Source organism: Nanorana parkeri, unplaced genomic scaffold, assembly GCF_000935625.1.
Source record: "Nanorana parkeri isolate BGI_ZX_2015 unplaced genomic scaffold, ASM93562v1 scaffold158, whole genome shotgun sequence".
Lineage (NCBI taxonomy): Eukaryota > Metazoa > Chordata > Amphibia > Anura > Dicroglossidae > Nanorana > Nanorana parkeri.
The window spans coordinates 1,832,018-1,858,447 of NW_017306426.1; the positions used below are offsets into that span (position 1 = coordinate 1,832,018).

General features: G+C 38.8%; 1 protein-coding gene across 1 annotated transcript in view; it reads right to left on the reverse strand.

Moving 5' to 3' along the window:
* FLT4 (fms related tyrosine kinase 4) overlaps positions 1 to 26,430 on the reverse strand; it is a 200,443-nt gene that overhangs the window by 103,267 nt on the left and 70,746 nt on the right. The window contains exon 2 of the mRNA XM_018554442.1: positions 4,476 to 4,572. Within this exon, the coding sequence (XP_018409944.1) occupies positions 4,476 to 4,572 (97 nt within the window). The remainder of the gene's footprint in view (positions 1 to 4,475; positions 4,573 to 26,430) is intronic.

Below are 26,430 nucleotides of genomic sequence, written 5' to 3' on the forward strand. Positions count from 1 at the left end.
TCGACGAGTACCGAAATTTTTTTTATCGGTACTCGTACTCGGTACCAAAATACCGGTATTTGTGCATCCCTAGTTTGAGCCTGAAGCAATGGGGGACTTCGAGCAGCTGTCAGATGAGTGTAAGAAATGCTTTACTCCCAGATCACAAGTATGCATAGGGGAAGAAAAGGTAAAATAAGCTGTTATGCCAAGGGTTAAATAAAAGCCAAAAATGGGTCTGGAGTCTGATTTAGGAAGAGTTGAATGGTTTCCCTATTCACCAGCTTTACATTTTCCTGTGGCCAGAATTTAACAAATATAATATATATGCCAGAGCTCTGAAGGGAGGTGAGCCATATTGATGATCTGCAATGTTGCCATAAGACTGATTATCGTGCTTCTTTGCTGCAAACATGGAAAAGTTAAAGTTGGAACAATGAAATCCTTGCAATAAACCAAGGGGAGAGTTAGATTTGAATTACTGCTAGCAACATGGGGTGGACTAAGTCTGCTATGTCTGGTGAACCATCACAACACAAGATAGATGATAGATAGATAGATAGATAGATTTAGAAGTACTGGTTGGTGGACATTTATTTTTCAGTCTTTTGCAGCAGGGTTAACTACCAAGAGCTGTTTTTTTTTTTAAATCCTTGGCTGCTAAACCGCATGGCTTCTACAGAAAAAAAAAATACAAGGAAAAACAAACTTATCCAAATCTTTCCCAGAAGCAGTTGATTTTTAAAATATAGTAATGATTAAATCAATGTCAGCACAGCATTTTACACAATGGAGAAATTTCTTCAGTTTGTCTTATTCATGCAACGTTTTGTGTAACATACTTTTTAAATTAAAAATAAAGGGTTTGAAGCATTTCAAGCAGGGGTCTCAAACTCAATTTAGTCGGGAGCCACTGGACCAATTTTTTAGTCCCGTGGGGGCCACGACTATATATGGTACCAGTTTTAATGTATGCCCATGTTACAAGCAGCAACTGTCACCGATTCAAATTAATGAAGGGTCTAATGCAGACCTTACTAATCATCCCTCATTCGGCCGAAGCTCAGAACTGACAGAGCTCCGGCCGGAGCTGACAGGAGCCGCTCTGCATCCGACAGAGATGCAGACAGTGTAGCTGCTCCCGCAAGTTGGGCACGCGGTCCGTGTGCCCGACTTGTCAGCTGGCTGCGGGCCACGTAGTACCGGCTCGCGGGCCGCAATTGGCCCGCGGGACGGTACTTTGAGACCCCTGATTTAAAGTGAACCTGTACTTTGTCCATGCAGGGCAACACAGTGGGCTTGCTTTATTAGTGTCTCCATCAACTTCCCATAGTCACTTTCCCTTTGTTTCCCCCTCAGGTCTTTTCAGCTAACGGAAGCAAAGAAACTTCACTCCCCGCCATGTCACATTGCCTTTACCGCCAATACCAGCTTCTTCCACCCTTGCTGATTTGACACAATTACCATCTCCTGCCACCATTACCAGCTCCTTCCACTGATGCTGGCCTACCAACATTATTAACACTTGCCACACTTTGCATTTTGAGTTGTAACGCTGCATGCTGTGTGTCATTTTGAAAAAAGCTCCAAATGTTTCAATGCTGTCTATGGAGCTTGTTCAATATTTCTGGCTGTTGGGTCTCAAATAATACACTCTCATTTTTATTTCATGATGGAAACTGCCATATCGCTCCCTCTAACATTCCAGCCCAATCAAGCTGCTTACCTACTGTGCTATATGTGTGGCTGGAGAAATTGAAATTGAAATATGGCACTGAAATATGGCACTCTAAATCATATTTCAAGATAAAATCTGCCTCCCCTCTGAAATGTGGTGTTGTGGTTTGAAGTATTTTGGTGAGTTCTGTTTTGCAATTTTATTAAACTTTTAACACAATGCAGTGTTGTACTGCAAAAAAAAAAAAAAAAAAGATCACAAATCACAATCTATACTATGAAACTGTTTTGCCATTAGCCAACTGTTATGAAGTTGAGGGATTTAGCTTTATATTTCCTTTGGAAAGATAAAACTTTCCTTAGATCTGTTGTGGCTGTTACTTCCACTGCTCAATTCAAACCTGTTACTGGTAGACAAAAGTCAGGCATTGCAGTCAAAACTACCTGAAAATTACTTTTTTTCCAAGTTGAATTAAATCAGATTGGAGTGCATCTTCTGTATAGAGGCCAAGCTAAATGTGAAAAAAAAAAAAAAAATGATACCTGCAAAATATGTGAAGCCATAATATGGTGTCACTGACACTGTCTGTGAGAATTGTACTGTTCCAGAACACCACAAACAGCTTAAAGGAGAACTATGGGGTTAGGACTTTTCCCCATAGTTCTCCTTAGGGTAACGGGAGGACACAAACTAGCGTCCTCCCGTCAGCCTAAGCTCAGTATACCGCGAGCTACAGATAACTCAAACCTGAGAACAAAAATGTAATATATTGCAACTTCCTAACCTTTAGTTGTGGCTGCATTCATTTTCATTTTTCAGGCTAAGAACATTTTCAGCAAGTACAAAAAATACCTGTTGACCTTGCCAGATATGCAGTGTCCATGTCACTTTCTATGAACTGAACCGGAAGCATAAAACAATGTTATTTTCTTTCTATAAACTACTAATCTCTGCACCCCAAGTAATGGAGAAGAATAAAGGCAAATGCATGAAGTCCAGCCTGGGTGACGACCATGGCTCTCTCCATAGATACAGTGGAGTAGAGTGAATATAATCTTTAACACTGGAAAATTATAGAACGCAATAACAAGATATAACTATAGTAACCAATTAAATGTTGATCACTCTGGTTACACTCAGGGGCTAAAAGCTGTTTTTTGTTTAGTTGCTATGGGTTTCAGAGTGTCATTACACTTTGTAGCGATAAGGTCTAAAACGGACACAACACATTAGCAGATGATCATATTTCATGTAAGGAACTTGCAGAATGATTTCACATATCCACACAATCACATGTTGAGGCATTTGTTTATAGATAGATGTAAATGTAGTACTTGACCTGCCAGTAATATCACTTTAGGGGCTTTTCAGAAATCTTTGCCAGGTGTTAGGTTGAAGGAAAAATGTATCAAAAATATCCATTATGCTCAAAATGCTTTCTTTTCTGTGAGATTTGGAATAGGTTAAAGGAGGGGTCAACTTTCAAAGGACTCGTGTTCCAACAAGGAAAGGTGACAAGGTTTAAATGGTCTGGCTTTCCATATAAGAAAAATATTAGTACAGCGGAGTGATATATAGGGACATATCAAATCATTTTATCCACACGTATCAGGATTCTATCTATGATCAAATCATTTACAATTAAATTCTGTTATTTCTTTCACAGTAATGCTTAGCACTGCTCAGTATTAGGCTAGGTGATAAGTGCAAAACAATCTTCATAATGTCCAAACCGTTCTCCTGGTTTGTAACACCTAGGTTGTACTGGGCAGCAAGTACTAGCTTCCCTGAATGGCTCTGAGACATACAGAAGGCTTCTTCTTGGTGCGACCTGTGCAGGAAATGAAGAAGGTGTCTGCATTGTGACCCCCGATGCATATTATAGACCACAAGAAAGATGAAGGCAAGAATGTTCTTCACAAGTATCACTATCTATCTATCTATCTATCTATCTATCTATCTATCTATCTATCTATCTATCTATCTATCTATCTATCTATCTATCTATCTTACACAATATTGGGCATTTATCAAGCAAATTAGCAACACAGTTAGATACAAATCAGGTTGCCTCTCGTTCTGAAAAGACTCTACAAAAGGCTTACATCATATTTGCTCCTGTATACCTGGGCACTCAACTGCGACAGATTTGCACAGGTTTTAGATAGATTAATCACGGTCCATGAGTCTTAACAACAGTGTCCAAGGTCCTGCACACAAACCTTCACCTCAATATTTGTACGTGCCTAGCCAACGGTGACACTGCCATAGAGATTTATGCAAGTACTAAATAGGTAATAAAGCTCTTTTACTTGATCAGAAAGAGGTCCTGTGTGCTCTTGAAATGTTACATTTATTTGCTTTCTGATGAAGTAAAAGACCTTTATTACATATTCTTAGCCTGTGGGCCTATTCCTTGCATTGATTTCACTTGCATATTTAAGAAGTGGTCAGGATTAGGTTTAATTCTGTCACAGTGCTACATTAGCAGTGGAAGGAGGTATTTATGACTCAAGCTGTGACCTTGTAGTAAATCTGTTGCACAATCAGTCTCACTGCTTCTGTTTAGCGTTACCTTGCTGCATGACAGAATGGATCAGTGTTCCTCAAGGAATGTTGGGAGACAAAAATTGTTCTCTCAAAGGTGGTTTTTGCTCACTATATATGCTACTGGTTCATTAGCACAAATATCATCAGTTACTGAACAAGAATAGTCTATTTTACCAGTATCAGTCAATCAAAGTTCTCCTATCCATGTCCTAGTGTAACGTGTTAGAATGAAAGGAGAACCTGTCTTTCCCCTTACTTATTGACTTACCTGCAGGTGATAGTTAATGTATCAGTCACGTTGATCACAAGTTCATCAGTAGTGATGTCAAGGACAGGCGGGGTCATAAAATATCCGCTCACCAGATCTAAGAAGAAGCATAAAAAGAAACATAATAGTCAAACAAACATATCTCTCAAATGAGGCTCTTACGTTTCAAATTATATGTGCTAATTGAATGGCTACGTCCTTACCAGTATAGCTGCTCGCCAACTCCCATCTGTGTCAACATCTTTAAGAAAGTTAAACAAAGTTGTGTTCCTATTTAGGCAGCAATCTTGGGGAATGTTTCATGTCAAAAGAACCCATTGTGGCACAGACTCTGGACATTACAATTAATGTAGTCTGATGCTAATTACTCTTTTTGGAAAGCCTAATAGACATTGCATGTACGTTGGATAGAGGGAAGGAATAATTCCATCCATTACATGTGATTGCTCTGTAGAAAAGTAATTTTCTTGTCTACCAAATCAAGGCACCCGAGCTGTGTTTTTATTTCTTTTCCCAGGCTCCTTTGAATATGTGTCATTTTGTGTGATTTTGGCTAAATGAACCAGAGGAAAACTCCAATGCCAATTTTATCCAGTGATGGAAAACAGAGGTGTAAAGTAGAATAATGACGAGCTTGCAGCCAATGCAAAAGTCCTGTTGTATTAAAGTGCACCTGTCACCTTATTCATTGGTTCTCAGATTTTTAGAGGTCTAGGAACAATTCGATATTGATGTCGCATAAATACCTTTATACCAGCATATTTTTTTAAAGTACACTGTCTTAAATTGAAAAACTTGGAATTGCATTTTGTATGCCAATACCTTACTTGCCCTGGGCTTTTTTTTTTTTTTTATCTACTTCTGTTCACATCCAAAAGTATCCAATGCCCATGTCACTCTGGAGTCGTTTTGCAAACTCTCTCACCTGGTGAAGCAGTTTAGTTCAATGGCAGGCATTGCTTAAATGTTGAATGCAGTTTTCGGGTCAGTGCAAGGTGAAGCCATGCCCAATGAATGCTGAAGACGAGGTACTTGGGTGTTGCTTAAGGGGGTATCAAGTCTTCAAAGACTGAACTGTGGTCAGGCTAAGGACATGCACTACTTTAAAACAAGCCATCATTGACCTTGGGGGCTGCAGCCTCTCTAGTGTAATTAATCCTCAAATTTGGCAGTTAAAGTCTCTCAATTTTAACTTCTCTATTACTAGCTACTCCATTTAACTTCTTCACCCTCAGCAGCAGTGACTTACCAGCCACCAGCATTGTAAACTTCAAGATAAATAAAGAGCAGGTGCACAGAAAGAGACCAGCCTTAGACCAATTCACTGCCTCTGCTGTGAATTAATTCCTTTAAAGTGTATGTAACTACAGAGATTAGTGAGGGCTAGTTTTAAAACATGTTTAATGCTTATTGAGAACATGTATATATGTGAATGTCCATAGCCTGTAGTTTTCAAAGGATGTCAACAGCACACTTTTGCTTTAAAGTGGCCCTTTTAGGGAATAAAAAAATACCAAAGGACTAAAAGTAAGAAAACAGCTTTATACATAGCTATTGGTTAGACTTCTTGCTATAAATTCTCTCTTGAGCAAAGCACTTGGCACTGATACGATTCCCCACTTGTGGAATAGTACGTCCCCCAATTTGATGCTTCCGTCAAAACCAGGTCACTACTGTTTCTTACAGTGACTAGGGCTAGGGCTCAACAGGAGGAACCAAAAAGCCAGCAAGAGTACACTTAATTCAACCACCATGAGGAGTCAAATTGGATCAGTGCCGGAATGTCTGCTACAGTGAAGTTTAAGCAAATGGGCCAACAGACATTATGTATATATTGTTTCCTTCATAGGTTTCTACTTTTGTAATTTGGTTGATTACCTGACCGGATCACTTCAAGTGCCCCCTTTTATTATCAGCGTGAAGTTCTTAAAGAAGGAAATGTACACTTTTTGATGTTGAGTATGAGTATTGAAGTTGATATTCAAAGCCAGAACAGGAAAATAGTTAATATTCTAAATAACATCCATTTAATTTGTTTCATGATTATTTATGGTGGCCTTTAAAGAAAAACCGTACTGAGAAAATATGTTGGCTGCCATTGCTGACCTGTTTTATTGAAAATGCTAGTTCCAGAGTTCTCATCCTGATTCAAAGGCTTCAATATGTTCTTAGTCACTGACTAAAATGAGTATGCAAATCATACATTTTGACATTACTGTTTGTTTTCTGTTTGATTGCTTTATGTCATTGTCTTAGAAAGCACTGAGATTGGAAACAGCCAGGCCACTAACATTTTCAGAAGGTGATAAGAAATGTCATTCCCCCCCATATTTCTCTCACTACAGGTCACCCTGAGGTTTTCACTATGAAAAGTTTTAGTTTTACAAAATGTTTTACTTTTTTACCTAATTCTCCTGTAGATTTAAAAAGATTAAAAATGACTTTTCAAATTACATTAAAATGATGTGAGATGTTTGGGACTGGGTATACGGATATGTTAACAAGAGTAATTAGGTAATGAATATTATTTGCAATGTTTATTGTATTACTTCCTAGCTTTTCAATATCACATTTTTCCGGAAAGTAAAGTAAAACTTTAATTGCCTCACTATTATAAATAATTTCATGAACATATCTAGCTTTCCAGTACTTCAGATTTATGATTGGTGAATGCTAAAATGTAGAGGAAAAATCCACCTATGCTTAGATAGATTTACAACCTAGCTGCCAACAGGGCGGCGATAGAAGCCAAAAAGGCTCTCACCTGTGAAATATGTGGCATTAACATGAGTCAGGCAATATAGTAGAACGATGGATGTTCTCCAGACTTACATAGAGTGCCAACCAATACAAAGCAGATTTATGAAGTCAAGCAAGGGAATATGTGGTTTGGCAGGTATGGTTAATGAAAAGGCTCTATTTAGTAGCTCTGCCACACACTGCTTCAGAAATTAGCTAGGTGAAATATCTATTAAAGCCAGCTGCTCTTTAGACTGCCTGTTGCCAATCTTGATCCACATAATATAATACTTATTTAACATATAGTTAGAAAGGAACATTAAAAACACTTAATTCCTGTTAGCAAAATTCTGACACTTGTGAAATGAAAGAACTTGTCGCTGACTGGTTAATGGTGGATCAGTATATTAGTGCCAAGAGTGATGACTTCACATTATAGCTCCACGTAAAAAAAAAATCTCCTAATTGCTAGTTTAGATTACATGCAAATTGCCTGGCAACGACAACTAGGAAACTAATGAAGATTAATGAGGTTTCATGTACTGGTCCATTCAACATTGCAAGGCTTTACATTATTTTCATGCAAAGATCCAACATGTGATATGTAAAAGTACCCTTAGATATGGGATGATTAGTGCTTGAAATGGCCAGTTTCAAATCTAAATTTGATTAGTGATGAACAAAAAGGAGAGCAAGAGCACAATTGCCAGGCACAGGTTGTCACCCAATAACAGGAAGTGCCTTTATGGCAGGATCAGCAGGTATTTTCTTTAAAAAGTTGCAGATGTGTTAAAAGTATTGAAACTTACATTTGAAATTAAATTAACATGTTAAAACTTGTATAAGTGATTAGATTTACATATACTTTAAATAAAGCAAAGCATTTTCTGATTATTACAATTCTCCTAATACTTTACCACAAAAATGCTCGCTGTCATCATGAAAATATTTCACATTCTTTTGAAAACCACTTTCCGCACAAACCATATATTGTTACATTGGAAAGCAATTCCTGTGGCCACCTGATCTGATTACATTACAATGGCCATTTAAATCCCCTTTTGAAAGATCACCTAATTTTTCTCAATATATATAATATAGAAATATATGAAGAAATAGAATATATCAATGATGCAAATCTATTCCGTTGAAATCTTAAAAAGGTATAATGTATTTTTAGTAAGCACATATTTTATATTATTAAGTATTTGCGTAAATGTAATTTTTGATGTGACTTTCACATTTTTTACATGCTTGTTCTTCATATTTTTACATGCTTAGTCTTCAATAATTTTTTTATTTTATTAAATGTAGAGATTTGTAGATCACTAACTAAATTCAAGGAGGAGCATCTACTACAGTTACTCTGACTAATTGCATAAAGTAGACTTTCAAGCAAGTTCCGCTTATTGAGTGTGATGCTCCTGCCCCTTGCTAAAATGCTGTATTAAACCAGGGGGCGGGGGTTAGATAATATACTTACCTGTCCCCTCCTTTCCTACTGCAGGGGGTGACTACCATCTTTCCGATGAGATTCCAGGGAAAGTACAGTAGCACATGTGAAGATGCAGCAGCAAAAAGCATGTTTATCTTCTTGCGAGATTTGGGCCACTCAACGTTCCCTGGGATCAGGTCAGAAGAAGGTGTCAGCCTTGTCTAGGTGCTGTGGGCTGAAGCCAGGTAAGTATATTATATAACTTTCCCCACAGGTTTTTCTTTCATACTGTAGAAGTTTCCTGTAGAATTACTCATTACATTAAATTTACATTACTAAAATGCTGCATTACTGTGGAAGTTCACCCAAGAATTACCTAATGAAGATTAAACACCATATAACACATGTACCTTGATAAATGCATAGCGCCATGTTTGACTTCTGTCTGTTCTCTGGTTGTCCAGCAATTAGTATTGGATTACTGTTGGCTATAACCAGTGACAACATGCAATTCATAGGGGGTGATTTACTAACCTAAACACACGCACGCACCAGGTGTGTGTGATTTTCACACAGCAAAACGTATTTATCAACCAAAAAGTCTCTAAAAGCATATTTCCACTAATGCCATATATGGAAAAATCATGCACATGATGCATATATAATGCTGCTTCACAGTTTAGACAAAAATGGTTAGCTCATGCATTTACATTCCTGCATTCATCAACGCAAGCAACATAACATAGAGTTAATTTACACCACATTACCTTGCAATTCATTGCAGGGCTTTGCACAACACACCTGCTGGGTGTGTACACACTACAAAGGTGTTTCGATTCCTCCCATAGATCATGCTGGGAGGGAACACACTACAGAGGTGTATACACGTTCGTGGTGTGTTTAAAAGGTTAGTAAATCAACCCCATGGTGTCACTCAGCTACTTCAAGCTATGTTCTGGGACAATAAAGGTTGATTGGAAACTGTTTGGACATGCTTCCTCTGTACCCCGATGCTATACCATCAAAGATGTGAATAGCAAGAGGGAGGCTGAGCAATGCCATTATTTGCATGGTGACACTGGTAATAGCCAGCAGTTTTCCAATGCTGATTGCTGGACAACCAGAGCACAAACAGAAGTCAAACATGGTGCTATGCATTTATCAAGGTACATGTGTTATATGGCTGTTTAATGTCCATTAGGTAATTCTTGGGTGAACTTCCACAGTAATGCAGCATTTTAGAAAGGGGGAGGTGGCCCATACTGATTTTGGTGCAAGGTCTTCTTTAACATCTGTTGAGATATGAGGTCTGTATATTTGGTATGCTAAATAGTGTGGATTAGAGATACACACATTAAAAAATTGTAGTGAAAATATAAAAAAAAAATGTTCAGAACTGGGATTGGCCAAGAGATCTGCTGATCTATGGTATGGCCGTGCATATCCACCATCTATACCACTCACTTTTTTGGTTCTACAATTCTACTCTATCTTATCATACCAGTGAGAGCTAGGAGGTTTGACTGTTGTTAATGAAATTTCTATCATGAAGGGCACTTAAATGGTATGTAAAGCCATAGGGAGATTTTTCTTTACTTCCTGTAAAGGGAAGCAAGAGGTATTCTTTCCAAAGCAAAGGGAAATCCTCTCTAAAACAGTTATCACTGGAATATGTGTCTCCATTGGTAGATTCCCCCTTCCCTGATGAGATATGTCTAAAATGCTGAATTTCTCATCCCTTTTTGCACCACTGACAGAGGTCACCAGAACATATAGACAGGGTAAATCCCTCCAATGGGGACAGTAAACAGTTTACAGTAGATCTAACACTTCCCCACTCTAATTTTATTTTAGGCGTTGGCGTTAAATACTCTATAATGTTTATTAAAACCTTTAATATGTACAACAAGCATAAGAATGACATAAGTTTCACTTTGAGCTCGCCCAGAGCACAATTACTTAATTACATTGTACAGTATGGAGGAGCGGGCACTTTTCTTTCACTCACTTTATTAACATTTGCTTATTTTCCTGATTAATACTGATTGAGATACTGTGAACAATTGAAGTGAGCTCGTACTTTTAGGCTCTCCTGCCAGATGTGCTGAAAACAATCATGACTGATTTATATGCAGCCAAATTAACCAGAAATAGTTTTTCTATGCATCAATTGATTCTTGTTTTATGGAATTATTATGTATGTATTTTAGGAATCACTACATTGAATTTTTTTTGCAATACAGACTCCAATGTATTATAATCACTGTCCCCTCTATTAAGCATTTCTCAGCTGAACTACAGTTGACAGTATTTTCTAACGAAGCAAAAACAATAAGAAGGCAAATTGCTTATGATAGTCCCATTTTTATTGTCATTGTCTCATCATTTTTTGTGGTGAGTGGCTACTGCTGCAGGATCAAGGATTGGGTGAGTGGATTTTTATTATTTTAGACTTTGAACCAAAATGAGCAATTAAGCCTTGCAGTGCAGGGGTAGCCCCACTGCAATGGTTGATTTGTAATTTGCCTAGAGTTCTTCTTTAATGTGTACATTTGAATAATAGGTCCACTTTAAAGCCAATGGCTCTAATGCTTTCCAATTTTAAATCAGTGACAGTGTATTACAGTAACTGCATCCACCAAGAACTAGAGTGCTACAACCCAAATGCTCTTGTTTTAGAGCTTATAACTAAACACTGCCTTGCCTCTCTGCAATGGATGACCAAAGAGTCAGACCACATAAGTTCAAGTTGATGTGATTGTACAGGGTTCAAGACCAAGAGATTACATGCTGCCCCTTTACAATTTACAATTCGACTCTGTGATATCTAGTTCTGCCACTGACTGTAACATAGATCTTCATATATACTTTAGTATGTTGCTCTTCCACCGACATAGACAACTGAAATTAATTATTAGCTGTGCCAAACCAAGAAATAAGAGGACAATGTATATTGAACAACAGACATTAAAAAAAACAATATGAAAGGGAAGCAGGTTAGCTCAGGATTTAAGAGACTTTAAGAGATTTAAGAGACACAAATAAGAAGCCTCTGCATTCTTGTCCATGTTCCATAGACATTAAGTAATCCTCCAAGACCTGTATTATCCCAACACAAGCACAATGCTGATGACTATTTGTAAAGGGTGACCTTGGAGGACAAGTAGTAAAGCAGAAATATGTGCCCTGTGGATACAAAACTAAATGAAAGCACTTTCAGTAAAATCCCTTTCCATTGTAAAAACATTTAATAAAGCAAAATATTTGTAGATCCTCGGGTGCAACTTGGTCAGGGGGAAAATATTCAGCATCTGATGCCTCATTGTTTAGGAAGGATGCTGCAAAACTGGAGGTTATCCAAAGATAATTTATGCAAAAGAACATATATCTAAAAGTGGTTAGTATTGTCATATTGGTACACATTATATAGGGGGGTGGTGGATTCCTAACCTCCTCTAGAAAGCAAAAATTGTTGTGCACCTAGGCTGACTTGAATTAAGTTCCAATTAAAAACACACAGACCAGCGCATTGCGGGGCCGCGCCCGGCCAGCGCGTCTGCTAGCTTCTCCCCTTTGCACACGGCGGACGCAACCGACCACGGTCAACCGCTGTTCTGTCACCACTGACTCCGCAGTTGAGTATCCAATTGCATCACCAGAGAGTGTTAGACCTATTCATTTCCACACTAGGAAAGTCACCAAGGATTATTTGTCAAATGACGTTTTTAACCTTTGCCTCCTTTGTGAGTATAATAATTTCCTTTTTTTTAATCAATAACAAGGTTTATTGCAGCAGGAAAGGTGACTGGTGTTAGTTTTTCTATGACTTGAATTAAGTGTATGTATAGCCCAAACTTTTTTTAACGGTTGGAAGGAGTAGGGAAGGATTACAACTCCTGTTAAGCTTGTATTAACCCCTTCGTGACTGACGACGTACAGTGTACGTACCTGCAAGGTAGATTTATCCTCTCTATGTGCCCTGATGACCATTGCCACCAAAACAGAAAGTGGAGGGAGATCCATTAATTTAGGGTTTTCAATGGAACAAGAGAAAATTTTCCAAAGGGGACACATGTCCAGTGACAACTGTCTAAGAAGCAATTATCCTCCCTTTATAGAGCTCTTCTCCAATGAGACACAGACAGCAATACGTAAATAAATAAATAAATAAACTGAAGGGGTTCAATCTCTTTCTACCCAAAAAGAAAAGTTTTAGCTATACATATACTTGACTGTAACTCACTATATAAGATAAAAATGTAAATTTAATTTTCCAGTTTATGTCCAACTGTACACATGTACCTTTAAGTACAGGAGGCTAAGTGAAGCCATCTTTGCTCAGGATATTTCCAGTGCACCAAACAAATGCATGATTGTTTATGGTAAAATAAAATTGACAGTGGTTCAAATCTTTCGTTACACCATTACTTAAAAAACAAAGTTTGGGTAGGAATGGTGCTTTATATTTTTTTATCTTGATAAAAGTAATATAATAATAATAATATCAAGCATGAACACTGGTTTCTCATGACAATAGTGCTCTCAAATTGTCAAAATCATCAAGATATCAGCCTTAGCTCTAGGTAAAAACAAATGACATATTACTACATCAGACCCTGGAAATCCAAGGAATGTTTTCTTTATAAAGCCGTTTGGAAAGAACTCCTGATATATTAAACTATGGTTGATGTTGGTATGAGAGGAAGCATGATACAATCTGCAACCTGCGAGCTAGGAGGGCTGAACCCCAGTGACGTCAAAATGTCAGACGCACTGTTGTAACCTCTCTATCCTGCACTTTGTAGATTATGAACGAGGCAGGGAATAGATGTTTGCTTGACAGCAAAACCCACAGGGGCCATTATAACATTCTAAATGAAAGATCATTAGCATGATCAAAGATTACGTACACATCAAGAACAATGGAGGCTTTATCCAGTTGATTTTGACTTTCTATGGAATTTTTATTCATTAATTCCCAATGCTAGAGGAGAATTTCGAGCGTGTGGCTAACACCTCTCTCTGTCTTTAGAAACGCATATTTTATTATGATGAAGGCAATGTTGTTTTGCATGTCAGTCTAAAGGGCAGCATGAGGTAATGAGGTTCTTCATAGAAAGTTATTAGAAACACATACTGCTCATGCAAGATTCAATAGGCCAGTTGGTGATGAATCCCTGTGTGGATTTTGTAGACGTCGCAGGTTAAAAGAGTTTTAGAATTTTGCTACGGTGTTGCCCTGAGAGTTGCTTGAAGGCAAATTATCATCATGAGAACAAATTACCTGACACACCATACTCTCAGCCTGGCTCCTCACTACTTGACTACTCACTACTAATACTGGCTGCCTATTCCCTACAGTGATCACTTTGAAACTGAGCTAATCTGCAATGAACACACATTGCTGGCAAAGCACAGAGGCGGCCATTTCCATGAGTATATGAAGAGAAAAAACTAACAAAAAACATTCTGTGTTCATTTACAGAAACTGCACAGGCCTGCTTCATGTATACTCGATGTACATTGCTGGAATACATAGTTTTGGAAAACTATGGGATATTGGACGGATATAGGCTATTGGATTGTACTGTGTCTGGCCATCTTAAAGTTGAAAACACCTAGTATTTTCAGAAGGAGCTCAGCACTGTAGACCTATATATTTCCTTGACAAAGTTCCTTGACAAAATCACGCAGAGCCACGGTGTGTTGTTTTGATTTATGGACACCTAGAATTAATATTGTCTTAGCAGCCCTTATTAGTTGTGCAGTTTTGTGTTATCACAAGCATGCTTTGTAGTAGACCGGTGTGCCAAAGACTTGGCATTTATATCCCAATATACTTTTTAATGTTTTTATTAGATTCCTTATGAGCAGATGGTGATGAATGAAGCTACAAGGCAAAAGGAACTGGAAGGGTGAGGATGACAGGTTGACTTAAAAATTGGTTTTGCTGGAAAGATTCCTGCAGGTGTGTCCTGTTCCCGCTCATTGGGTGAAAAGTTCAGGAAAAAGCAACTCAGTATTCTACTAATAGTTACAGCAAACTAAAATGGTTGTTTAACTGCATCACAAGCCATAAATAACTGCTATCTGATTTTAAAGGTAGCAGCAAATTGTTTTGTTTTTTTAGCAATAATATTTTATTGAATAGTATAGAGCAGGTTTACTGCAAATTGTTTTGATTAAGCATGTTCTTCTTTCTGGGTTAATTAAAAAAATAAATCAACTATGTTGAGCCTCTATCCAGGCTTCCATGCCCAGCCAAAGTTCCATTATTATATCAAAAAATCATCCCTAGATTCCAATTAGATATACTACCTTTTACTACCTTTTACTCCTCCATTAAAACCAATAGATCATAGGTGCTATGATCTATTGGTCTTCATGGGTGAGTAAAAGGAGCAAACGTTTCCTGGGGGCAGTCCCAGGCTTCAGACATTTGTGTCTGGATAACCTTGACTATAACATCTCCCTTTTATAGAGCTTGGGTTTAGCTCTAAGTACTTGATTATTTTTTTCAAAAAGGTACTCTGTATTGGCACATATTTTCTTACACCTATCACACTATATGAGCTTGTTCCAAAACCATGGGTAATAATGGTTTTTGGGAAGGCTTTAAACAAAAATGTTACAAAAATGTTGTAGCATAGACGGAGCATAATGTCTATTCAACCTAAAGACCTTTTGTGGAGTCAGGTATTGATACGACCCTTCTAACATTTAAAGTGTCATATCATCCCAAAGGTGTACAACCTATTTAACTGCCTAATTTTAAATAATTGTCAGTGGAGGTTGCATGGCTATTCGATTGATTATATGCTCTGCTAACAATGGGTGTGGTTGAAACAACTGAACTCAGCAATTTAGAGGGCTGGCCAAATACTTTTGGCCATAAAGTGTATATTCAAATTTTTTTTTTTACAAAATTGTGGCATTTTAAATACATATTGTGATTTAGCGCAGTATAATACTGACTGATTGAACTAGAAGCTTTATTTGACATACGGTAGCTTTGTGTGCAAAGAGCCCCATGAATGAAGACTTGAAGATATCTTTATCAGGAAGTAGCAAGTAGAAAGTAAAGTGGAGTGCTCAGACTAGCAACAGCAAAATAAAGGTGACTAGTTAAAGGTAAGTTACAAGCTTACTTGACAACATAAGTCAGGGATGAGAAAGGGCATAGTACTTGGAACAAAATGATCATATATAATTCGAAAAATGCTATCATTTAATTTAAAAATCACTCAGAGAAGAGTCGAAAAAGGTTGAAGGCATGACAGGAGATGTGATTTATGACTTTGCTGTTCTTCTTCCTGTTCCTATCTGTATTTGTCTGCTGTGTGTTATAATCTCTATTAGTTTTGTTCTCTGAATTCATGCAAGAAAGATAACTGAGTCCTCTGAAGCTTTGGTCCACAATGAGGTTTTAAATTTGTTTATTGGGTACATTCCTCCACAAACTGAATTATGCTCAGTTTCCTACCAAGGGAGAAAAATGGTTACTCAGCTCTCCATCTAATGGGTTTTTTTGTGGTTCTCATAGTGCTCAAGTTTTCTGAAAGAAATCTGTTTAGGGGTCTTGAGCTGTAGAAGCTGCCAGTTATGCATTTATTGTATCTGCTATAAGAAGTATGAGCATTTTGGTTGGCACTCTAGCTCATCCTATGACTCTACATTCAGTATATACTTAATGTATCTGTATATCAAGAGTGCCCACATTTAAAATGTACAATGTTCTCAATCTGGTCAACTCTGCACAAAAGTCCAGCAGACTCCAGTCATACAAAGAAGTCCCTCTGTCTTCTGAACCTCTGTACTACTGTACTTTATAAAGACCCAAAATATTCAGTAGGTTATACATGATTACGCATGCAGAAAAGACAAATCCACATGTGGTTCACAGTTTCCTTCCCAAATACAGTCCCTATGCTGGCCAAGGCACATGCCTGTACCCAAAAATCCTAATCCATAGCAGACCGTCATGTCCTAATATCCACAAATACTACAACCCTGCTTTCTACTGCAACAGTCATTGAATCTTTCCTATTGTCTCCACCCAACAACTGTTCTTTATTTAGTCAATCCTCTTCCCTTTTGGCTTATACTAAAACCACACTTATCTCCATCCATTTTATAGGGCCCTCAGAGTTGTTCTGTTCTGTTATATTTTACTAAGCGCTGATGTGTCTGTTTACCTATAGCTGTACAATCTGGCCAGCCTTAGGCAAGATGCTTGCATGCTGCAAACATAAATAAAATAACACTTGAGTTATCTTTTGAGCCTATAAAGAAGGCGCTGGGCAGATCAATATAGAAATACTATAGGCAGTGTTAGATAAAAGTGCTTAGTTTTTTTAAACTTATCCAAGTGATTTCACTCTGAGATCTGTTGACCCTGGTCTGGATGCAGATGTCTTTACACATGAGATTGTCATTGGATATGGCAATTTTTTGAATATGTCATACCTATGGGCGCTTTGAGTTTCCTCATTGCGCCTGGCCATTTCTCAACTGTACATTCCAATGTGAGAGCCAAACAAATGTCCAAGAGTCCAAAGTTTTAATGATATAATTGGTTCACAGTAGAAAGACAGCCAACGCATTTCAGGAGCCGCACAGACCCCCCTTCATCGGGGCTCAGGAGTTTTGACTGTAAGCAGATACCGGATGGTTTTCTGGTTTATTGCTTGGAGTAGATTAAATAGGCCAGATGATGCCAAAATAAACAGATCTCTTGGAAATTTGCTTGGTGCTATTTTTAGACTATATATAGTATATCCTCAAATCTGCGTTCCCTCAACATTTTTTAGGAGGCGCCTCTGTTTTGAAGAATGCTGCTGAACCAGAGCTAGTGTGCCCAGTGATAATGTATTTGTTCCTTCTGTTTCCAGTGCCTCATTTAAAATTGTTATACTGGGTAGCTGCAATGCAAAGCTTTGTCTTCTTACTGTGAACCCCCACAGCTTTTAACTGATGTGAAAGAAAAATAATACACTGTTGTTGTTCCCCCAGGGGGCACGTGTAATGTAATGTGCTTATCACAGATACAGATATGGACTCGCTAAATTCAAATGATTCAAAAGGAAACAACCCTAACAGAATGGAATATTCCCAGGATAATGCTCATACAAAACAGAGAAGGTCCTGTGTGATTCAAATACAATACTAGTCAGGGTGCCAACATGATGGCCTCTATCTAGCTTTTTGTGAAGGATTATGCTATATGTTTGAAGGAATGTGCTAAAGGATAATACAATATAGCAGTTCCTTATTGACTCCTGCTAAGGTAGCAATTGTCAGTTTAGTAGTTTTTGAAAAATAATTGTCTCTTGATTAAAAAAAAAACAATATTCAGATTGATTGTATGACTATGACTTAATACCTGTGTATTGTTCCCCTTTCAGTGCAATGGGGCTCAGTGAAATCTGATAGGAAACATGAATGGATAAAAGGAAACTGTAATACATAAGGCAAGACAAAAGGTATTTTATCCAGTATTCTTTTGTATATTGTGGATTATAGTCTGCTCTAGGTTTAATATTTTTTGCAGGCCCTGGTGAACCCTGTGGTACATATTAGAGAGGTTGCTATCCTAGACTACCGTGCGCTAAGGAGCCACTGAGGTTGCTGTATTAATGCAACAGAATAAGAATAGCAACAAAGTAATTAACAATTTCTATAAGAGGTCAACAATAGCCCAAAAGCTGCAATAGCATTTAAGGCACCTTCAAGTGGACTTAAGGCAAACTAAAGTGGCCTCTCAACCAATGTTATATGTAACTTTAAAGCCAGCATCCCACGCCATCCTTTACCCCCCTTCCTCTTCCAGGAGCTAAAAAACACCCTGCCTACTCTATTTTCCTGCACTCTTCAGACTGGTCTGGTGACATTATTGGACCTCATAGGTCTAGGGTTCCTTCTGGGCTAAGCTGTGTTTATGTAGTGACTGCCATTCAGTCAAGGAGTCCAAGTTGCATGAGGAACCACCCCTGGGCTTAGAGGAATAGGGTTGGATGATAGGGATGTCTTTTATCCTGGACAACGAACATTGTTGGATACCGTTGAGGTCAAAGTGATTATTGCAGATAAAGCTTCTCTTTTTTTTTCATTTTTAAATGTGCAAGGCAGCATATTAAAAACAATAAGGTTAAACTTAAAACATATTTTAGCACTTCTCCATTGAAACTACAGCTAGATGAATCTGGGCAAATTTGCTTCTAATAATGTAAAACAACCAAGTTACACTGGTAATGCAAATGGAGTAATTTTATTGAGCAGTGAATTGAACTCATTAGGACAAGGAAAGGGCCTGCATGTGAACAAACTTCAGTCAAAAACAATAACAAAAGAAAAAGAAACAAAAAAAAAATCACATGTTTTTTGAACTTCCACAATGCTAAAAAAACTTGTTTGTTTGAAAGATTCTACAAGAAAACACAAGCAGAATAGCCAATGATTCTAGTTAGTCACTGTTGTTCAGCAGAAATGCATTATAAATAATAGGAAATGCTGTATGTCGGGAGCCTTTCCTGTCCCTTATTAATGTCAATATTGTTGGCAGGTTGGGGAAAATGAAAGTCAACTGATGTGTTTTTCCAAAGTTCCCAAGCAAAGTTAACCCATGTTCCAATAGAAGTGAACCCCTACCCATTTTAAATTAAATATAACTCATTTATGTTCACATTAAAGTAGAAAGATCCAGATCAAACAAATATACATTGCCCAGCATACTTTGCTGGGCAATGTCTTTACATTTTTGGTCAAGGGCTTACAGTCATTATGTTTCCAAACAGCTCCAACTCTCTCCTTTCAACCTTTCTGAACTTACTGTCCAATAAAAAGTCACAAGGGACAGGACAGTCTCCTACAGCTGTTCAACCACTAGCTTGGAGAATGGAAAAGGGAGGGAGGAGAGGCAGAGAGGAGGTGAGTCTCTTGTCCTTGCTGTGCCTGTGTGTTCGTGGAGACACACACAGCTTACTAGCACACACAAGGGTGGCTCCATAGGACCCTACAAGGGAAAGGAACCGCTCAAAAACAGGATATCAGGGCCAGTGCTCAGGGAACAGCTGATTCTGCAGGAACTAAAACATTTAACAATTAAGGAGCAACATCCATTGAGATTTTATCAGCATTTCAAATTGCTTTAAGCTCATCATTTTCATTGTTATGCAACGTTTTAGTGTTCTGAAAGCTAAAGAACATTTTTCATATATTTGGAAAACTAACATTGTCCTTAATATATAGGACAATGTTAGTTTTATAAAATATATAAATGCATCCATATTGCAAATAAAGGTGCACTTATTACATAGTTACATAGTATTTGAGGTTGAATAAAGACATAAGTCCATCAAGTCCAACCTATTGTGTGTATGCATTAATGTTTGAGCAGATGTGTGCGTGTATATGAGTCCATGTGTGATTTTGCTCTTAAGAGTACTTGTACCCCTTTATGTTATTGTCTCCAAGGAACTCGTCCTGGAGTTTCTTGAATGATTCCACACTCTTAGCTGAAATCACTTCCTGCGGCAGCGAGTTCCAGACCCAAACCGCTCTAACTGTGCAGCTGTTGTTAAAGTGTTTAAAGACTGGACTGTCAGTCGAAAATCTGGGTCTGAACGTGCAAATTGTGGCCGTCAGTGACTAGTCAATGTTAGGGCAGAACGGAGAGTGGCAAGACTGGTACAAGACAACAGAAGGGCAACAGTGCAGTGTCAGATTCCTCGCATCACCTTTCAACATCTCGTGGAGTCACAAGGCGGCCCAACGAGTCATCTCGTGGAGTCATTTTGTGGCCCAACGAAGTACTTATGGGGTGGTCATAATAATCTGGCCACTCAGTGTATAGTGCCTGGCCACCCATTTTATCACTGGAAGTCAGAATGGCCAATGAATCAAGCTTTGTTTTATCACTACCTGTGATAGATTAAGCTCACTACACCGAATGCACGTTATTCCTCATATATGTCACTTTAAAAGTGCAGGGGAAAAGAAGCAGGGACATTTAGATCTCCCAGTCTACTCTCCCACTCACATCCATTTGACTGCCATTCAGGCAATGATCCCATTAACCTCCCCCAAACCAATCTAAACCACATCTTCCACATCAATCTGGGCTGAGGCAAATTTTGTCATCTTACATGGTGGTGGTCTATATATATATATATATTCTGCTAAAGGTAAGATAAAAGTATAATAAATATACCAATTAATTGGATTCCTTGGCTCTGTTCCCCTCCGCAGCAAGATGGAAGACAGAGCTAGATGGCTGACAGGTTGAAAATAAGGATGTGCGATTAGATAGATGAAAACATTTGCACTCACTTAAGCAGAAAACAGACACGCGCGTTCAGTTAAATAAACATAGCAGTTAAGGCCGAAAGTTGTCATGTTAAAGATAGATTTTTAAAAAATGTATTACAGTTTATACTTGTTCAGGCTAAATAAAGAGCAACATTGCAAAACAAAATATACTCAAAAACAAATATAAGTACTCCAACTGGAAGCCCCTACAACTCTTTCTTTAAATTGCTGTCCATTATAGTAGACTATAGTACTGGGCCAGAAAACTGCCTGTACAACCCTTTTGTGACCAGCGACCATTGATGCCTTGATGCCCAGTCCTAATTTAGCAGCATCAGTATGCATCAGTTAAAAAGGTACAGTCCACCTTTTGCAAAAAAATATTAAATGCACACACATTAATATAAAAAAAATATATTAAATGCACACAGAGAAAAATTGAATTTTTTAATTTTTTTTTCAACCTGTAAAACATTGCAACTGTGATCAGTGGCTCCTGCAGACTCTTCCTCCCGGTTACTGTCCATACTAATGTACAAACTTTCAGTTAAGGGTCAGGAGGAAGTATGATTAGCCTGCACGTGCAGGGACATCAATGCTCTAGTCCTCCATTGAGAACTGCAAGTGCTGATAACATGGTCTCAGAGGAGGCTTGTAGTTGCTCAATTAACAGATCCTGTCTAAGAATCTGTGAACAGATAACAGGGCTGTGCCACACACAGGCACACTGAATTCAAATAATAACAAGGTCCTCAGGGATAATAACCCATCGATTCAGGTAAGCGAGTGGGAACAGGATAGAGGTGGGGGTTGTTACAGGAGAATATGGGGTCAATGTTTTTCCCCATAGTTCTCCTTAGGGTAACGGGAGGACACAAACTAGCGTCCTCCCGTTAAGCTCAGTATACCGCGAGCTACAGCTCTCGGTATACTGAGACGCCGCACCTGGAGCGGATCCCGACGTAGATGACGGGATCCGCCCAGCTGCGTGAGTGACAGCTGGCTCTGCCTATCTAGAGGCAGAGCCAGCTGTACCCGCCCCCTCCCCCGTCCGTTCCGCCAGTCAGCGCTGGCAGATCGGAGCGGGGAGAGGGGAATCCAGCCCCTCCCCCTGTCACGGCAGAGAGCCGTGACAGGATCGAGAGGTGAGGGAACCCAGTATGTGTTCGCTCACCTCCCGATCTACTGAGCCGACCTGTGACAGTCTCATTGTCACAGGTCGGCTTAGAACTATGAGGTGAGTGGAAATCACTCATCTCATAGTTCTCCTTTAAGTAAGATCGATATAACATGAAATATGGTCTTAAAAGTAAACTTAGCTTTTAATCTAAAAATAACTCTATATAGATACCTATAATAAATAAAATAAATTACTAATTTGTATACCCAAACATTTTTTGTACATATTTTAAAAGAGCTATACGGTTTTTATTTGGTATGAAACTGCTCTGTGTTTAATATATATGCTAGCAAATTTATTTATTTTTTAAACTCACGGTATGTATTATTATTTTTAATAATGCAAATGTATGTGACAGTTACGCTGTTAAATAGAACAAATGTACACTGCAGCCCGAAGGTAGCAGTGCTCATTGGTAGGCTTTAATTTTTTCTGGAAGCCTCCAGCCTGCATGTGATCCTTGTTTTTTTTAATGGCTGACATAGTGATTACACAATCAGGGCTTGTAACCAAACCCACACATTGGAGCACATGCATCGGGAGGAAAATCATCAGTAAACACTACCCAGCCCAGCAGAAAGCAGGACCATGCTGCATGTGATGACTGATTTTGGGGAGTGGGGAACCCATACAGGGTTTTTATACAGAGTTATAGCTGTATTTTCATGGTTACTCCAAAATAATTCTATACTCAGTTTAGGTAGATGCCAGTTAAAGGGATACCATCATGATTTTGGGTACATGTGTGAAGTTTATATCTGTTTTTACTGTAAATATAAAGTTGTGCTTCCAGTAAATATTCAATGCAAGGTACACCAGTAGAACAGGATTTACTGAACATTATGGTATTCTAAAATTACTGCATGATAGAAGCTGTCTAATTTCAGACTATGGGGTTGATTTAATTGAGACTGAGACTGTTCGCTTTGAAAAGTGGATGTTTACTGAACTTAGATGAAGATGTGTTTAATTAATCATTCAATTAATCAATTAATCAAACAATAATGTACTTAAAACAAAACCCTTTTTCTTTCATTTCCCAGTGACATGAGGGACATTCTGGTTCCTCTTACTCGTCGGTCTTCTCCTAGTGGTGGGCAATCTGAGATAATGCTAAGAGCAGCACTCATATAATTACATTAGTTATAATCTGTGTCTATACACTGTTAGTGCAGGGTATCGTAGTCCAGGGGGCCAGGCCATGACACTATGCACTCACAAAGTGGTTGAGTGATGCTAGGCATTATTCAGGGTAAAAAGGCTGAGAACTTGAGAGGTGTGGGGAAGATATGGTGCGAAAAAACAATGAGTAACATGAGTAATGCATCCAGAGCTTTTTCGTTATTTAAACCCCCAGGTGGACAGTTAAAAAATTAGCCTGCAGTTGGGCTTTAAATTACTCACCAACTTCTAAAGGAGTACTGAAGCCAGACAACTAGCATTTTTAGAAGTCAACAATGGCAAACCCCCATATTACTCTCATAACAGGTGTACTTTAAGACAACTGACCATCAACTACACCACTTTTATATATTGCAGTTTCTTTTGTGCCATGCAAGCATTTACAAAGTGTAACTGTGTCATGCAGATATGGATATTGTTTCTCTCATTTTTACTAATGTATATTTATTGCCAAATACTTGAGCTAGCTTAAGAAACATGTAGTCAATTTGGTCTCTAGTATGTACAGACCTCATGCTGCTAATAAAAGTGTGAGTGTGTGTGCTAGGTACAACGTGTGCTACACAAATGTTGGCTATGTGTCTGACAAGCGTCTTAGCATTCTAGTTCAAAACAAGAAAAATTGTAAAAATATTTTTGGCCAGAAAGAAAGCGAGACAATATCAGAGAGGGAAAACAGCTGTGAGTGTAGTAGATTGATACAATAGAAAATGTTTTTTGTTTCCTGTTGTTCATATTTTATTACAGTAAACCTGTCATAAACATGGGCAATTCATACTGAGCAGATGATAACAAAAATACAAAAATACATGATAACAAAAATACATTCCCTCAAATACATTCTGAGGGAAATCAGCAGATCCAGAAATGTAAGCAGCTGAAATGATATGCAAATCTCACCTTTTACTATAAATGAAGAGCTTGACCAGCCCCGTACCCCTCCTGAAAAGGGATGAACTCAGGCTGGACTCTCATTTGAACCAGAAATGAAGCTCCTTCTGCTGCTGCCCAATCAGCTGTGGCCAGGGAATCCCCCCCCCCCCCCACAGCTGCACGTAAGCAAAGGGGTGAGATGCTGTGACGTCATTGACCTTATATGGACACATGGCTATATATGGTCAATGACATTGAGCTAACACAGCCACATAGCCACATAAGGTCATTCATGTCAGCACAACCATTATGTTCCTTTCTTAATCTGCAGCTTCAGGGTGGGTAGGGATCTACGTTATTATTAGTGTCAGTGCATACTTGTACATTATGACAGACATCAACGTCTGATCAATGTAACATTATCATTGCTTGATGGAAGCAATGCATGATGGGACATGTAGACTTGAGATAGCATCACATCAAGTAGCTGGGAAAGAAATGCAAAGCACACTTGGAATCCGGGAAGTTGTTGAATGTGATGGGCAGACGGAAGGCAGCACTCACCACATAAAAGTGATTTTATTTCCAAGTATGCTTTGATTCCATTATCAAAAACAACTATAGTAAGTATTCCTATTACAATGCTGATCTTATAACAGGATAGTATGTGCTGTGGCTACCAACACACTACAGGAGACCAGAAAGCACACATGCGCATTCCCTAAGTGTGCTGGAGTGCCAATAAAAATGAATACCAATGCAACACACTAATGCGTGTATGGTGTCTTAACATGTGTTACAGTAAAGTGCATGTTACCCCAACAGATAGGTGTGAATGGGCCCCTAAAGCTTGATTAGGATTTGTATTTCTTAGATCTAGCTAGCTATCAAAGGCTAAATGGCGAGAAAGCTCTGATGTTGTTTCATCAGACTTTTCCAAGTTTTACATATTTCTAAGTAAGTCAATTTGATTTGTATGTGGGCACATTTGCTATGAGTAAGAACCCGTGTGTTTGAAAAATGGTTTCTGTGTTTTGCGGGTTAAAAGGCTTAAATTGGAACCTTCCTGCCAACGAGCTGATCTGTCTAAATCTGGATAAACATCTGTCTATACTAGGTTATTTACATTTGCTGCAGCACAGACCCCCTTGGTTTCCACTTTCCCTGTACAGGAAGTGACAGATATTTGCTGTGTCCTCTCCTCAGGCAGTTTCCTGTTTTTTCTCTGCTAGGTTTTCGCTCTTCTTCCGTACCCTCCCAGCGCACTGTCCTCCTCTTGTTGCAAGGTCTCTCGCCTTTGCTGCAACTGCCAGACGGACATTTTATGTTTAGGTTTCTATGTCCTTCCTTCCTTCCCTTGTGCTCTGCTTCCCCTCCCCTCTGGCCTTCTCTTTTTGCATCCTCACCACATGAATAGCTGAGCCCATTGCATGCCAGAGGTAGACTGTATGAGGGGTGTGGAGTGGAGGGGTCACCGGGGCCGTTCTGCAGACCTCCTCTCAGAGTCGGCTGTCAGCACCATCTGCTAGATCCCCTGGATAGAGTTATTAGAAAATGATGCTCCCCTCTGTCCATGTCCCAAAGGTCTTTTCACTTTCCTTCCAGAGAGCTGAGCCAAAAGTCAGCAATGCCAATTTTAATGCATTGAAGGTAATACTTTTTAAATGGCACATTTAAAAGAATCTAAACCATAAATTAGGAGGGAACAACACTGTCTCTGAAGACTTTAAAAAAAGAGAAGCATTAAAGCAGAGTTTCAGGCAGACTGCAACATTCAGTAATAAATAAGTCATACAAATTTCTTCTTAACCGGCCAAAATGCTAATGACCACAGGGCTAATGTGGTCCTATCAGTAAGTTTATCTGTATCAATAAATGCCTGACATGTCACAGCAACAGTATCATATTTTTCAGAAAAGCTCCATCTTTTATCTAAAAAGTCCTCCCTGAGTTCAATGCTGTTACTCTGTTTAGAAGGGGCGTCCACAGGCATGGTGTCACCCGAAACGGCTACAGGGTAACACCCCTCTGGAACGTCATCACGGATAGACAACGTTCTCATAATTCGCGTGATGACATCACACGCGCTGACCTAAGAGGAGAAAGAGAGGAGGAGACGTTCACCTGGCGGGATAAGGTATGCCGCCGGATCTCCTCCTATCTTGTGCAACTGCTGGGCTCTCGTTCCATGACCGAGTGCCCAACTTTTCAGAGGGGTGACACCAAAATTACTGTCAGTT